General features: G+C 44.4%; 1 protein-coding gene across 3 annotated transcripts in view; it reads right to left on the reverse strand.

Moving 5' to 3' along the window:
* Positions 1–15,697, reverse strand: part of ghdc (GH3 domain containing) — a 60,638-nt gene that overhangs the window by 37,588 nt on the left and 7,353 nt on the right. Inside the window, exons 1-2 of one of the 3 annotated variants that reach the window (XM_059638870.1) lie at positions 9,321–9,867; positions 2,907–3,389 (exon numbers count right to left, since the gene is read on the reverse strand). In XM_059638870.1, the coding sequence (XP_059494853.1) occupies positions 2,907–3,389; positions 9,321–9,407 (570 nt within the window). In that variant the 5' untranslated portion in view covers positions 9,408–9,867. Of the gene's footprint in view, positions 1–2,906; positions 3,390–6,978; positions 7,089–9,320; positions 9,868–15,697 lie in introns of those variants that run through there. The other 2 variants (XM_059638871.1, XM_059638872.1) reach the window with 2 other exon arrangements.

Raw genomic sequence — 15,697 nt, forward strand, 5'->3', positions numbered from 1 at the left:
GGCGTTCTGCAGCACACAGTTCCATGCAAGTACATGACATCAGATTTTAAACTCCCATGCTATCTACATCGGCAGTTTAAGTTATAATCGAAGCATTCATGAAAAGTCTGTGTTAAAATCGCCAAGGCACTACAACCACTGTGTTACCAATGAAATTAAAAAGTGATCTACTCAGTTACTAGTAAAAGATTTAACTATAAAAAAGGAAACCCGATCTCTAAAATTCTGGTAACCCTCTGGGAGTCCCTTGTAGTCGAGATAAAATGCAAGTTACTGAGTCAGCTACAATAAATGGGCCTCATAGTGGTATTTGAATTTCAATATTTCTTGAAATTTTAGCACAAAATTCACAATAAGCCTCCAAAAACAATAAAAGGAAGTCAAGAGCACAGGAAGGACCCAGTCTTCATAGCGACAAGATGCACTAGGTCGCTGACAGGTCACTGGGTCACACACTGGGGAGAACACTGGATGCACTGATGTGCTGCACATCTCAGCACACACACACGAAGAGATGAACCACTTCCTCAGATGTACTGAAGCCATACAAACACATACTTATAGGCATACAGAGTTCCTGCTATGCTGAAGAAAGAGGAAAGACAATGAATTTGACACACTGATACACAGCTGTGCCCAGTATGCAGAGTTAGAAGGCATGCTCAGAATGAGGTTGTTTTCCCCCTCATTGATTAATTCATTTCATAGACTATATCCCAAATGTCACGCGGATGTCCAACCTGTGAAACAAGCCAAATATTCCTTCTAGTACAATGTGATCTATATTGGATGGGCCAATGGGCTGAGGAGTGGTAGGTGAAGTTTAATTTAGATAAATCTGAGGTGCTGCACTTTGGAAAAGCACATCATAGCATGACTCATACACTTAATGGTAAGATCTTGGGGAGTGTTGCTGAGCAAGGGGACTTTGGAGTGCAGGTTCATTGTTCATTTCAAGTGGAATCGCAGGTAGATAGGATAGTGAAGGTGGTATTTGGTATGCTTACCTTCGTTGGACAGTGCATTGAGTATAGGTGTTCGGAGGTCATATTGTGGCTGCACAACATATTGGTTCAGCTACTTTCAAAATACTGCATTCAATTCTGGTCTCCCTACTATAGGAAGGACATTGTGAAATTTGAAAGGGTTCAGAAAAGATTTAAAAGGATGTTGGAGGGTTTGAGCTACAGGGAGAGGCTGAATAGGCTGGGGCTATTTTCCCTGGAGTGTTGGACACTGAGGGGTGACCTTGTAGAGGTTTATAAAATCAGTAAGCCTGGAAGTGGCTGATGAGACCATTTTGGAATCAGCAAACTGGTACTTTCACATAAAGCATCTTGAGGAGCTTTATCATGCAAGAATTGACATTGGGACAGACTGCTAAGAACTTGGTCAAATGGGTGAATAGTCACGGTCCTTTCTCCAGGGTAGCAGAGTCCACAACCAGAGTGCACAGGTTTAAGGTGAGAGGGGAAAGATTTTAAAAAGTGGCCTAGTGGACAACTTTTTCATACAGAGGGTGATGTGTGTATGGAATGAGCTGCCAGAGGAAGTGGTGGAGGCTGGTGCAATTACAACATTTATTGAGCATCTGGATGGGTAGATGAATAGGAAGGGTTTTGAGAGAGATATGGGCCAAATGATTTATTTAGGATATCTAGTAGGCATGGATGAGTTGGACCGAAAGGTTTGTTTCCAAGCTGTATGACCACATCAATCTAGTTCGAACCGAATTTACTCAAGAATAACGGTGAGTGCTGCTAAGAGAGTGCAGTGAGTGCTCAGTGACATTCCAAATGCAAAATCTGGGCTATTATGTTGCCAACTCTAACTTTTTCTGGCAATCTCCATCCCCTCCCTTCAACCATCATTCCCCAGCTTTTCACATGAGGTTATTGGCCTCCGTTTTTGAGGTTACCAATTTCTCTCGGGTAACCTGCTCATGACTGCTTCCTCTCCGAGCTGGGCCTATGCTTCAAGGGTCTTCAGTGTTCACCTTCTAATGGGAATAGATATTGTATGAAAACATATCCATAAAAAGGTGAGCTTTACAGACAGATAAATAGGAACTGCTGATGTTGAGTCTTAGATAGCAAGGCATAGAGCTGGATGAACACAGCAGGCCACGCAGCATCAGAGGTGCAGGAAAGCTGATGTTTCGGGTCTGGACCCTTATTCAGAAATGGGGAAGGGGAAGGGGACTTTGAAATAAATAGAGAGAAGGCGGCGATGATAGAAGGTGGATAGAAGAGCAGATAGGTGGAGAGAAGACAGACAGGTCAAGGAGGTGGAGATGGAGCCAGTAAAAGGTGAGTGTAGGTAGGGATTGGGATGTGGGTTGGTCAGTGGGGAAGGAGGAGCAGATAGGTGGAAGAAAAGACGGATAGGGCAAGGAGGTGGGCATGAGCTGGGATGATCTTGGGATGAGGTCGAGGGTGGGGAGATTTTGAAGCTTGTGAAGTCCACATTGAGACCATTGGTCTCCAGGGTTCCCAAGCGAAATATGAGGTGCTGTTCATCCAGCCTTCAGGCGGTATCGTTGTGGCACTGGAGGAGACCCAGGACGGACATGTCGCCCAAGGAGTGGCAGGGGGAGTTGAAATGGTTTGCTTCTGGGAGGTGTTGTTTGTCACGAATTGAGAGCAGATGCTCCACAAAGTCAGACTTTACAGAGATACGTGCACACACACAAACACATACCCAGCCACTGAAGCTTAGTAAAAACCGAAAAAAAAAACTGTAGGCTTGAAACATTAACTGTGATTTTTTTCTTCATAGATGGTGCCAGACCTGCTGAGCTTTACCAGCAACTTCTGTTTTTCTTCCAGGAAAAAGCTCAAGTTAGTTTTTTGGTTGAGTCAGACATCATACACAAAGATACTTCACGTAATACACAATATCAATACCTGATGGAAATCGTTCATTGTCTCCTTTGTGTTCAGCAATGTGGCATAAGAGCCTGAAGTTCCTGATGTCCTAGACAGGATACATGGCCTCTCTGAAATCAACACATTTTCTTCCCCTTTGCTAGTTCGCTCAATGTATTCTTCATAATGGTCATAACGTGTCAATGGGTGAAGATTACGAAATGTCTCACGATCCGTGATTTTAGAGAATTGGTACAATTTGCCATACTCAGTATTTCTGTTCCTGCGGATCCTGTGCTGAAGAGTGCTTTGCTGCACTTGCAGAATGTTCTTGGTGCTCTGCTCAAGTCCCTGTCGCTGCAAACCACTCTGGAGACTTGCAGTCCTGTGAATCAGGTAATGGCTCAGAAGGCTGAAGAACGATCTTGTTTGACCCTTTGACCTGTTGCAGATATCACAGCAAAGCAACACCAGCAACCACACAGTAGGCACCCCAAAGATAAAGGCAGCAATGAAAAGCATCTGTCAATAGATGAAAAAAAACTTCAGCATACATCAAGTCACATAATTCCAGATGATACTTCCTACTAAGTAACATTACAATTTTACACAACTAGGAGTGCTAATGAAAACATTTTTGGGAATAAAAAGCATATATATGAATAGAATATTAAACATCATAAACCCTTGAAGTATATATGGAAAGTAGGAAAATACTTTAACGAGGAATTAGAAGGGCTAAAAAGGATCATGAAAAGTCATTAGCAATCAAGATTAATGAGAATCCTAAGGTTTGTTATACATGTACAAAAAGCAAGAGGATTGCCAGGGAAGGGGTTGGCCCTTTCACGGACAAAGAAGGGAATCTGTATGGAGCCAGAAGAGGTAAGTGAAGTCCTAAGCTAATACTTTGTGTCGGTATTCACCAAAGAAAAAGAATTTGTGGAGAATGATCTCAAGGAAGGAAGTGTTGAATTTCTAAGCTAAGTTGCTATTAAAAAGGAAGAGGTATTGTTCATCTTAAAAAAGCATTAAGGTAGATGAGTCCATGGGTCCTGATGGGGTCTATCCCAGAATATTGAGGGACCAAGAAAACGAATTGCTGGAGCATTGATAGGCACCTGTGTATCATCTTTGGTCACAAATGAGGTCCTAGAGGCCAGGAGAATAGCCAATGTTATCTCATTGTTTTAAGAATTTTTGCAGGAATAATCCAGGATATTACAGGTCTGTCAGCTTCATGTTGGTGGTCGGGAAGTTATGAATAAGGTTCTCGGGGACAAAATCTATACTTGTTTAGACACAAATGGACTTAGTAACAATAGATAGCACGGTCATGTGTTGGGGAGATCGTCCCTCAAACTTGATTGAATTTTTTGAGGAGGTGATAAGCATTTGGAAGATGTAGTGTAGGGGGAGGGGCTTAGATTAGTTCATAGGTCGGCGCAACATCGAGGGCCGAAGGGCCTGTTCTGCGCTGTATTGTTCTATTCTATTCTATATCATGCACGTGATGTACTTCACCAATATCAATTCTTAACTTCCTGAATAATCCAGTGGGTAAATCTATTAGATGGATCATTGAACCATACAGATTAGAAGATATCCAAGATTTCTAATGTTGCCCTCTTAACAACAACCTCTGCTGAAAAATAGTCATATCCAGGCTCCAGCTCAAATATGATGCCTTTCATAATCAAACAGCCAATCATTTGCTGTCAAGCCTACAGATGATTAAACACTATTGAGGCAAGGGCCAGGCTCTCACAAAGTCACTGCTTTTGAGACCAAAGAAAAAAAGTACATAAGAGCTTATGACACATAAATTGTCGAAGTGGTCCCTCCGGTCTACGACAGCATTTAACCTCTTTGTACGTTGCTCGAATCCTTTTCTCCCCCTCAGTCTCATCGCTGTCACTTCTCATTTTGACACCTGAGCAACTGTAAACGGTCCACTTTGAAGGGCATTCTTTCATAATTTTAAACACTTCTTTCATATCACCGCATGAAACGAACTGTTATAATGGATTTATTTTAAATCAAATCTTACTTTGCAAGTTTTACTTCTTTATACCAAGAACATCCTCTTGAACATATGCTTTACATTTGCTAAAACACCAAGATTCTTCCTGCTCTATAGCACAGAACTCTGCACCTAGTATTCAAACAGCAGTTTTACATTCTATACACTGTGGTCGTACTGAGATTTCAATTGGATCTATTTTCTAAAATTAAACAGCCTGGTCAACCTAGGTACTGCCTTAAATGTCCTGAAAAGCTTCAATCGCTCTGTTCACATCAGAGAGTCAGAGTACAATATCAGGATATTCTTTACTTGTCAAAAATGCATCCCAAACTATCATTCAGGACAATTTCCATCTATTACTTTTAAACCTGCTGCTCCATTTTATCGACATTTCATTGGTCTTCGAAAGAAACAGCACTGTTGAAAATTATCATTCACAATAAGGACAAGGAGTTAGCCAAGTGAAGGCAATTTGATGCAAACAATAAGTACAAACTGCACTAAAATAAAACAAAGAACTGTGGATGCTGAAGATCTGAAACCAAAATAAATTGCTTAAGAAATTCAGCAAGTCTGGCAGCAGCTGTGGAGTGTTAACATTTCGGTTCCAGTGACCTTGCAGAAATACAAATCCCATTTCTCTCTAAAACAGCATCATAATATTGGAAAGAGGTACACCATTTAGCCCTCAAGTCTGTTCCACCATTCAATGATCAAGGTCGATGTATGACCAATATACCTGCTCCATATCCCTAAAAGCTGTACATTGTCCATAGAGCTAATTACAAATGTGACAGCCAACAAGGATTTTGCAGAATGCTCATTTACCTTCGCTTGCTAATGATCACCCATATTTCAAACACCCTAACAGGAAATAGTAAAACTGCTCAGTAATATAAAGTGGTCTGATATGTCTGGTACATTTCAAAACAACGGAGGTCCAGTATGGCCAGTATATCCACCTCGAAGTATTACTGATTTTTTAAAATTAGTTTTTCCCTCTGAGCAATGATAAATCAACCAAAACCCCCTCAACAGGAACAATTTAGGTTTGGACTGACACAGCCTACAATGTCAATTGCCCCGCTGGTGTTCTTCACATTACTATCAGCACATCTTGAACAAAGAGAACATCCGCAGTTGATAAGAGATAATAGGAACTGCAGATGCTGGAGAATCCGAGATAACAAGGTGTAGACCTGGATGAACACAGCAGGCCAAGCAGCATCCTAGGAGCAGGAAAGCTGACGTTTGGGGCCCAGACCCTTCATCAAAGGGTCTGGGCCCGAAACGTCAGCTTTCCTGCTCCTAGGATGCTGCTTGGCCTGCTGTGTTCATCCAGGTCTACGCTTTGTTATCTCGGATTCTCAGTTGATAAGTTTGGCAATTGAGAATACAGGGCACGTGACCAAACTTGGTAAGGAATGCACCGCTTAAGAAAATGTATAATTCGGGTGGTGTCTTCCTTTTGCATATTGAGGACTACGAAACGACGAAATTGCTGATGTTTGTCCAAGAAAGGAAAATCTGTTCTCACAAAACAGAGGTGACATCTGCAGTAAGCCACTTGAGCGGCAATTTGCAAAATTATTGCGCCACTCATCGCCTTCTGGGTTTTTCAAATAGTATAATTGGGCTACCATTACAAAGCGGTATGTTCTAGAAATAAACTTGTCCAAAACCAAAGCTATCAATCGCGAAGTAGAAGTCACGTCGCTAAACAATTGTGGGCGCGGAACGTCTAAAGAGAAATTCCAGGAAATTGGACTTGTTTCCAATTGTTACGGAAATTTATGGCTGAAACTGAAGTTTTGGAGCATCATGTGACATTGTTAGACGATTTCACAGTTATTGCGGATTATTTATAATCTTCCTAGAATCTCGATTTGTTGTGAAACCTTGTCACACTTTGTTTGTTACAATAATAACTACTACAGTTGCAACTTTAATGTAACAAATGTCGTGGGCCCGAACCAATCGGAAAACGTGACTTTCTGACTGCTCAAGGAGAACAGAAAAGTTGCTGAATCGGGAGCGGCCCTGCCTCTGGTTTCGCCACTATTAGAAGGAAAAGCACTTACTCACCTTCTTCCGCCCTTAGCTACAGCAGCAGCGGCACAGCTAGCCCATACTCAGCGCGCTGACGTTACAGAGCTCAGGCGGAGCCAGCTCACTACGAACAGCTCAGTCTCAACCAGAGATAATGGGAACTGCAGATGCTGGAGATTCCAAGATAATAAAATGTGAGGCTGGATGAACACAGCAGGCCAAGCAGCAGCTCCTGAGATGCTGCTTGGCCTGCTGTGTTCATCCAGCCTCACATTTTATTATCTTCAGTCTCAACCATATTGGCAGTTCCTGTCTAGGTTAGTGAGGACAGTAGTGGGGGAAGACCACAATCTGAAATCTTTCCGCCAAACTGTAACGATGGCCTGTCAAACTTCGAGACAACCCCCAACCCCGCAGCCTTGTTACCTGAAAGGGACAGCAAATAGCTTCTTTTCATGATTAAAAATGCCTTTTTTGTTGTTGCACATGAATTGAAACTTAAATAGGGAATGTCTAATTTCACTTCTTCTCTGTAAAGTTTCTACCGAACCGTTTTGGAACTTTGCATTTATTCGCTTTAATTTTTTAAAAAAGTATAAAGAATCAAAGAAAGGGCTAGTGAGGACGTTATTTTCTCTAGCACCCAATCACATTGGCATTCAAACTTTTATTCACTTTTTAATGACTTACACCACCCCACCGTACGTTTTCTCATCAAAATATCTCAATTGCTTGCTGACCTCAACCCTCATAGCCAACGACTTAACTTTTCTGATTTAATGTCTATTTGACCGTGGGATTATTGCCTTTATCCATCCTTGACTGTACGTTTTCTAACCTACAGTCACACCCACTCGGTATCAGTACCATCAAACAACAGCTTTGATCTCTTCATGTATCACTCTCCACCCACATCCCATCCACTAATCCTGTACCTGCACCGGGAAAAGAAACCTTGTTCGCTTACAGTAAAATTTGTAACCTGCCTCTTAAAAACCTAACGCGCAGACTTCTAGTCAAACATCAGCTTCTGTGGCTGTGTCAAATTTTGCTTTAAAACACTCCCGAGGTGTACCTTGTGGTTTTTCATTAGGTTAAAGATGCAATGCAAGTGTAACTTTTTAAACAAGGTGAAACTTTGGGATTGACAATTGCAAATAGATGTTAAGATTTCTACCAAACTATGTCCAGGATTTCCTGCTTAGCTTCAGTGGTTTGTAAAAGGTGTGAATTTGCTTCCAAACTTGGTCATACCATTACATTAGAGGGTATGAGATCACAAGGTGTAGAGCTGGATGAACACAGCAGGCCAAGCAGCATCAGAGGAGCAGGAAAGCTGATTTTTCGGGTCTGGACTTTTCTTTACAAATGCTGTGGTGTTTTTAGGCAATGGCAAGGCTGTACTGTAAGTTATGCTATTCATGAAGATGCTTCTGAAATTCCTGATCCTAAATCCATCTCATTAAATAACTGAAATGGAAAATATTTTTAATGACAACTGCACCCTTGGACAAGGGAAAGAAAAAAAAGTGTGTCTATAATGGCTCCAACAATGTACTAACTGATGAAAGATCAAACTCAGTTCAAACTTATATTTTCAATTAGTTGAAATATTCTATTGTAATAGGAGATTCAAACAGACCACACATTATAAACCAGGGATCCTTTATTCCACTTGTAAGTTTTACAAACATTAACAGAAAGGCTCAACTCAAACTATTTATAAGGGATCCAAGACTGACAGTCCAGATCATGCAGATACTGTCGACAGCTAAACTTTTAATCTTTAATCAGCTGGGTTACCAGAGTTCAGTTACAGAGTTTCTGTTGACAATTCCTTATGACCACGAACCAGACTGTCTTGTCCATACACAAAAAGAATTCTCACTTGAGGCTTGTCAGTCTCAGAGGTGCTGTCCATGAAGTCTGTCTATGCTCCATCAGCTTTACACATTCTTGAAATTTTCCTTTGTAGTTCTCCAGAGTGCTCAGAGGCTTCAAAATCTGTTCTATTCACGGCCTTGGGTTTTACCATAACAAAACTGATGAATTCTAGGATCCAGCTTATTGCTGCCGCCCTCTCTCACGGCTTTTGTCTAACTTCCTTTTCCAGCCCACACTCAGGACCATCTGGTTCCCCCCTACCCCTAGCCTGCTGTGGACATGGTGGCCCTTCTGGAAACATTCACAGAAATCCCACTGCACTATCATGGGACAGTTGTGTCCACCACATTCTAAGCAAGTTTTCACCACTGACCAGTCAATATAAATTCCTGTTTAAGTCATTACACAACGTCCTTCTAAATAGATTAGCAGTGTTTCAACAAACAGTTGAAAGATTGCTGTTCTGTTAGTAACCTGTGTTTTTAGATAGTTACCTGCATAGGTTTTGCAATAACTAATCCCTGGCAATTGTGAATCAGCCCTGGGTTTTCCAGCTGTTCCCCTAAAAAGGGAGAGTTCATCAATGATGAATGAATATTATCTGTTAATTAATATTTACATCTGTACATAGTCTTTACTCCAAAAAACAAAAAATTATAATGATATAGTCACGGGAAGCCCAAAACTAACAGATATCTACTATACGGGAGTTGGTCCCTGCAGAACAAGAATGTCCAATAGTTTAATCACTTTCCTTATTTTTAAATTATGTTTCCTTACCTTTTCAGTTGTTTTATGATTTTTGAACCACTGTGATTGAGATAGACAATAGGAAATATCTGTTGATTCTCACTCTGCACCGTTTGCAAAGATGTTACAAAGAAAATTGTGCAAGGCTATGAAAAGCTTGTATGTACATAGTGTTTATGACCACCAGATATGCTATTTGAAGTGAACTGTTATAAAGCAGGCAGTAAAAGTTATTTTTAATTCAGTAACCTCCCCACAAACAGTAATATGATAATAACCAAATAGTCTGTCTGTGATTAAAATAGTATCAGAGATAATGGGAACTGCAGATGCTGGAGATTCCAAGATAATAAAATGTGAGGCTGGATGAACACAGCAGGCCAAGCAGCATCTCAGGAGCACAAAAGCTGACGTTTCGGGCCTAGACCCTTCATCAGAGAGGGGGATGGGGGGAGGGAACTGGAATAAATAGGGAGAGAGGGGGAGGCGGACCGAAGATGGAGAGTAAAGAAGATAGGTGGAGAGGGTGTAGGTGGGGAGGTAGGGAGGGGATAGGTCAGTCCAGGGAAGACGGACAGGTCAAGGAGGTGGGATGAGGTTAGTAGGTAGCTGGGGGTGCGGCTTGGGGTGGGAGGAAGGGATGGGTGAGAGGAAGAACCGGTTAGGGAGGCAGAGACAGGTTGGACTGGTTTTGGGATGCAGTGGGTGGGGGGGAAGAGCTGGGCTGGTTGTGTGGTGCAGTGGGGGGAGGGGATGAACTGGGCTGGTTGAGGGATGCAGTGGGGGAAGGGGAGATTTTGAAACTGGTGAAGTCCACATTGATACCATATGGCTGCAGGGTTCCCAGGCGGAATATGAGTTGCTGTTCCTGCAACCTTCGGGTGGCATCATTGTGGCAGTGCAGGAGGCCCATGATGGACATGTCATCAAGAGAATGGGAGGGGGAGTGGAAATGGTTTGCGACTGGGAGGTGCAGTTGTTTGTTGCGAACTGAGCGGAGGTGTTCTGCAAAGCGGTCCCCAAGCCTCCGCTTGGTTTCCCCAATGTAGAGAAAGCCGCACCGGGTACAGTGGATGCAGTATACCACATTGGCAGATGTGCAGGTGAACCTCTGCTTAATGTGGAATGTCATCTTGGGGCCTGGGATGGGGGTGAGGGAGGAGGTGTGGGGACAAGTGTAGCATTTCCTGCGGTTGCAGGGGAAGGTGCCGGGTGTGGTGGGGTTGGAGGGCAGTGTGGAGCGAACAAGGGAGTCACGGAGAGAGTGGTCTCTCCGGAAAGCAGACAGGGGTGGGGATGGAAAAATGTCTTGGGTGGTGGGGTCGGATTGTAAATGGCGGAAGTGTCGGAGGATAATGCGTTGTATCCGGAGGTTGGTAGGGTGGTGTGTGAGAACGAGGGGGATCCTCTTGGGGCGGTTGTGGCGGGGGCGGGGTGTGAGGGATGTGTCGCGGGAAATGCGGGAGACGCGGTCAAGGGCGTTCTCAATCACCGTGGGGGGGAAGTTGCGGTCCTTAAAGAACTTGGACATCTGGGATGTGCGGGAGTGGAATGTCTTATCGTGGGAGCAGATGCGGCGGAGGCGGAGGAATTGGGAATAGGGGATGGAATTTTTGCAGGAGGGTGGGTGGGAGGAGGTGTATTCTAGGTAGCTGTGGGAGTCGGTGGGCTTGTAATGGACATCAGTTACAAGCTGGTTGCCTGAGATGGAGACTGAGAGGTCCAGGAAGGTGAGGGATGTGCTGGAGATGGCCCAGGTGAACTGAAGGTTGGGGTGGAAGGTGTTGGTGAAGTGGATGAACTGTTCGAGCTCCTCTGGGGAGCAAGAGGCGGCGCCGATACAGTCATCAATGTACCGGAGGAAGAGGTGGGGTTTGGGGCCTGTGTAGGTGCGGAAGATGGACTGTTCCACGTAACCTACAAAGAGGCAGGCATAGCTGGGGCCCATGCGGGTGCCCATGGCCACCCCCTTAGTCTGTAGGAAGTGGGAGGAGTCAAAAGAGAAGTTGTTGAGTGTGAGGACGAGTTCCGCTAGGCGGATGAGAGTGTCGGTGGAGGGGGCCTGGTCGGGCCTGCGGGACAGGAAGAAGCGGAGGGCCTTGAGGCCATCTCCATGCGGAATGCAGGTGTACAGGGACTGGACGTCCATGGTGAATATGAGGTGTTGGGGGCCAGGGAATTGGAAGTCCTGGAGGAGGTGGAGGGCGTGGGTGGTGTCACGGACATAGGTGGGGAGTTCCTGGACCAAAGGGGAGAAAATGGAGTCCAGATAGGTGGAGATGAGTTCGGTGGGGCAGGAGCAGGCTGAGACGATGGGTCGACCAGGGCAGGCAGGTTTGTGGATTTTGGGAAGGAGATAGAAACGGGCCGTGCGGGGTTTGGGAACAATGAGGTTGGAGGCTGTGGGTGGGAGGTCCCCTGAGGTGATGAGGTCATGAATGGTGTTGGAGATGATGGTTTGGTGCTCGGGTGTGGGGTCATGATCGAGGAGGCGGTAGGAGGTGGTGTCGGAGAGTTGGCGTCTGGCCTCGGCGATGTAGAGGTCAGTACGCCATACTACCACTGCGCCACCCTTGTCTGCGGGTTTGATGGTGAGGTTGGGGTTGGAGCGGAGGGAGCACCTTCAGTTCACCTGGGCCATCTCCAGCACATCCCTCACCTTCCTGGACCTCTCAGTCTCCATCTCAGGCAACCAGCTTGTAACTGATGTCCATTACAAGCCCACCGACTCCCACAGCTACCTAGAATACACCTCCTCCCACCCACCCTCCTGCAAAAATTCCATCCCCTATTCCCAATTCCTCCGCCTCCGCCGCATCTGCTCCCACGATAAGACATTCCACTCCCGCACATCCCAGATGTCCAAGTTCTTTAAGGACCGCAACTTCCCCCCCACGGTGATTGAGAACGCCCTTGACCGCGTCTCCCGCATTTCCCGCGACACATCCCTCACACCCCGCCCCCGCCACAACCGCCCCAAGAGGATCCCCCTCGTTCTCACACACCACCCTACCAACCTCCGGATACAACGCATTATCCTCCGACACTTCCGCCATTTACAATCCGACCCCACCACCCAAGACATTTTTCCATCCCCACCCCTGTCTGCTTTCCGGAGAGACCACTCTCTCCGTGACTCCCTTGTTCGCTCCACACTGCCCTCCAACCCCACCACACCCGGCACCTTCCCCTGCAACCGCAGGAAATGCTACACTTGTCCCCACACCTCCTCCCTCACCCCCATCCCAGGCCCCAAGATGACATTCCACATTAAGCAGAGGTTCACCTGCACATCTGCCAATGTGGTATACTGCATCCACTGTACCCGGTGCGGCTTTCTCTACATTGGGGAAACCAAGCGGAGGCTTGGGGACCGCTTTGCAGAACACCTCCGCTCAGTTCGCAACAAACAACTGCACCTCCCAGTCGCAAACCATTTCCACTCCCCCTCCCATTCTCTTGATGACATGTCCATCATGGGCCTCCTGCACTGCCACAATGATGCCACCCGAAGGTTGCAGGAACAGCAACTCATATTCCGCCTGGGAACCCTGCAGCCATATGGTATCAATGTGGACTTCACCAGTTTCAAAATCTCCCCTTCCCCCACTGCATCCCTCAACCAGCCCAGTTCATCCCCTCCCCCCACTGCACCACACAACCAGCCCAGCTCTTCCCCCCCACCCACTGCATCCCAAAACCAGTCCAACCTGTCTCTGCCTCCCTAACCGGTTCTTCCTCTCACCCATCCCTTCCTCCCACCCCAAGCCGCACCCCCAGCTACCTACTAACCTCATCCCACCTCCTTGACCTGTCCGTCTTCCCTGGACTGACCTATCCCCTCCCTACCTCCCCACCTACACCCTCTCCACCTATCTTCTTTACTCTCCATCTTCGGTCCGCCTCCCCCTCTCTCCCTATTTATTCCAGTTCCCTCCCCCCATCCCCCTCTCTGATGAAGGGTCTAGGCCCGAAACGTCAGCTTTTGTGCTCCTGAGATGCTGCTTGGCCTGCTGTGTTCATCCAGCCTCACATTTTATTATCTTAGTCTGTCTGTGATGTTGAGAGTAAATATTGGTCAGCTTACCAAAAACAATTCGCTTGTTCATTTTCACAGTAATGCTATCTATTACATCAGCTAAGCAGACTGATGGGTCTTTGGTTCAATGCCTCATCCTCATGATGGTGCAACAAGCCCCCAAGAGTGCACTGGAGTGTCAGCCTTGATTTGTGCTCAAGTCCTGAAGGGGAACTTGAACCCTGAACTTCCTGATTCATTTACAAGTTTCCTATCAGCTGAGTTACAGCCTACACAAGGCTAAAACAGCAAGTGGGACCAGTTGGTAGTTCTTTCAAAGAGCTTGCACAGGCACAATGAACTGAGTAGTTTAATTCTGTGTGGTAGGATTCTATTTATAAAGAAATGGGGATGTTCAGCTGCCCCATCTGGTAATAACAGGATAGCAATAAGATAAACACTGAAATTCCTATCACAGCACCAACTAAATGCCATGGTGGAAGTTGTTACAATGATCAACACTTGATATTGGAAATCACATTAAAAATTTTGATACAGCAGTTATAAACAAAACCTTTAAAAAAAGATAATTGGTGATTAATCTAGTAGTTGAAATTTACAAACAACCCAAAAACTTACTTTTGATTGGCTTGAGGTCTGCACAAATACAGACAATACCACCATACAACAATGACTCAATGATCGATTCTCACAGAGTGAAAAGTTGTGGAATAAAACACTGTTTTGGAGATTTCAGTGTACAATCTAAAATGACAGTCAGTGCAGAAGAATGAGTGCCGCAGTATTAGAGCTGCAGTATTAGAAACAGTAGTAGACTCACCAACTTTAAGGGCATTTAAATGATCATTGGATAAACAGATGGTTGATAATGGAATCGTGTAGGTTAGATGGGTTTCAGATTGTTGCACGGATCTGTGATACCATCAAGGGCTGAAGGCCCTATACTGCACTGTAATCTTCTATAATGAGGGGGGGGGGGGTGCTGGAATCAACTTTTGGATAAAATTTTAAAACAAGGCCTTGCCTGCACTCTCAAGTGAACCATTTTGGAACAAATTAAGGAACAGTCTCCAGTCTGTTTGCTAACCTTTATCCCTCAACTATCAATAAAACATCATCTGTTTGTGGGATCTTAATTAATCTTGATGTCCCCAACAGCAACAACATCTTAAAACCATTTAATTAGTTGCACAATTACTTATGTTTTGAAGAATGAAATATCCCAAGGTGCCTCATATGCATAAAAATATTTTTCAATAGTTAACAACTTGAGCACAATACTTTAATATCATGTTTCTAAGCAAACTGACTGGTTTTACGTGGATGATGGTTCTCTCTCAAACTAGGTTAATTTTCCAATAGGATAGCAAAAAAGGAGCAATTGTTAGAGAAAAGACATTTAATCAAAACTACATCCGCCTGTACAACAGACCATCATTTCTCTCATCAACCAAAACTAGTTATTTGTCTCAGTGGGTCCAAGATATCTTGCTATTCACAAAACTACAACATTTCCAAGTGGTTGAAATTTTTGAATATTGAAGCATTTGAAAGACAAAATAACCATAAAAAGTGAGGTTAGATATCCAATTTTGTATTCCACTCTAATATCCCTCAGATACATTCTCCACCTTGTTCACATTTAAATGTCAGAGTTGGCTTGGTTTCAATGACTGCTTATATATTGTACTACAGGATTTTAGACTGGGAGCAGCTCACTTGTATGAAATGGGGAAAGTGACAGCACAAGGCCAACATACTCCTGCAAAGATGAAGAGTGGGACCAAAATTCCAGAGAAGTCTGGATATTGAGGATTGTACATGATTGAATAAAGAAAAAAAATGGGATGCTTATGGTAGATATCAAGGGCTTAGAACAGAAACCCTGGATGTGTATAGAAAGTGCAAAAGGCTACTTAAAAGGAAATTAGGAAAGCAAACAATGAATGTGAAAAATAGAGGAAAATCCAAAGTCATAAGTGTACTAGGGATAAGATGATAACTGGGGAAAGTAATGCCCAGAGTGGCAAACCATGGGTGGAGCAGCAAGGCACAGGTGAGGTTTTAAATGAATACTTTACA

Source organism: Stegostoma tigrinum, chromosome 31 (genome assembly GCF_030684315.1).
Source record: "Stegostoma tigrinum isolate sSteTig4 chromosome 31, sSteTig4.hap1, whole genome shotgun sequence".
Classification (NCBI taxonomy): Eukaryota; Metazoa; Chordata; class Chondrichthyes; order Orectolobiformes; family Stegostomatidae; genus Stegostoma; species Stegostoma tigrinum.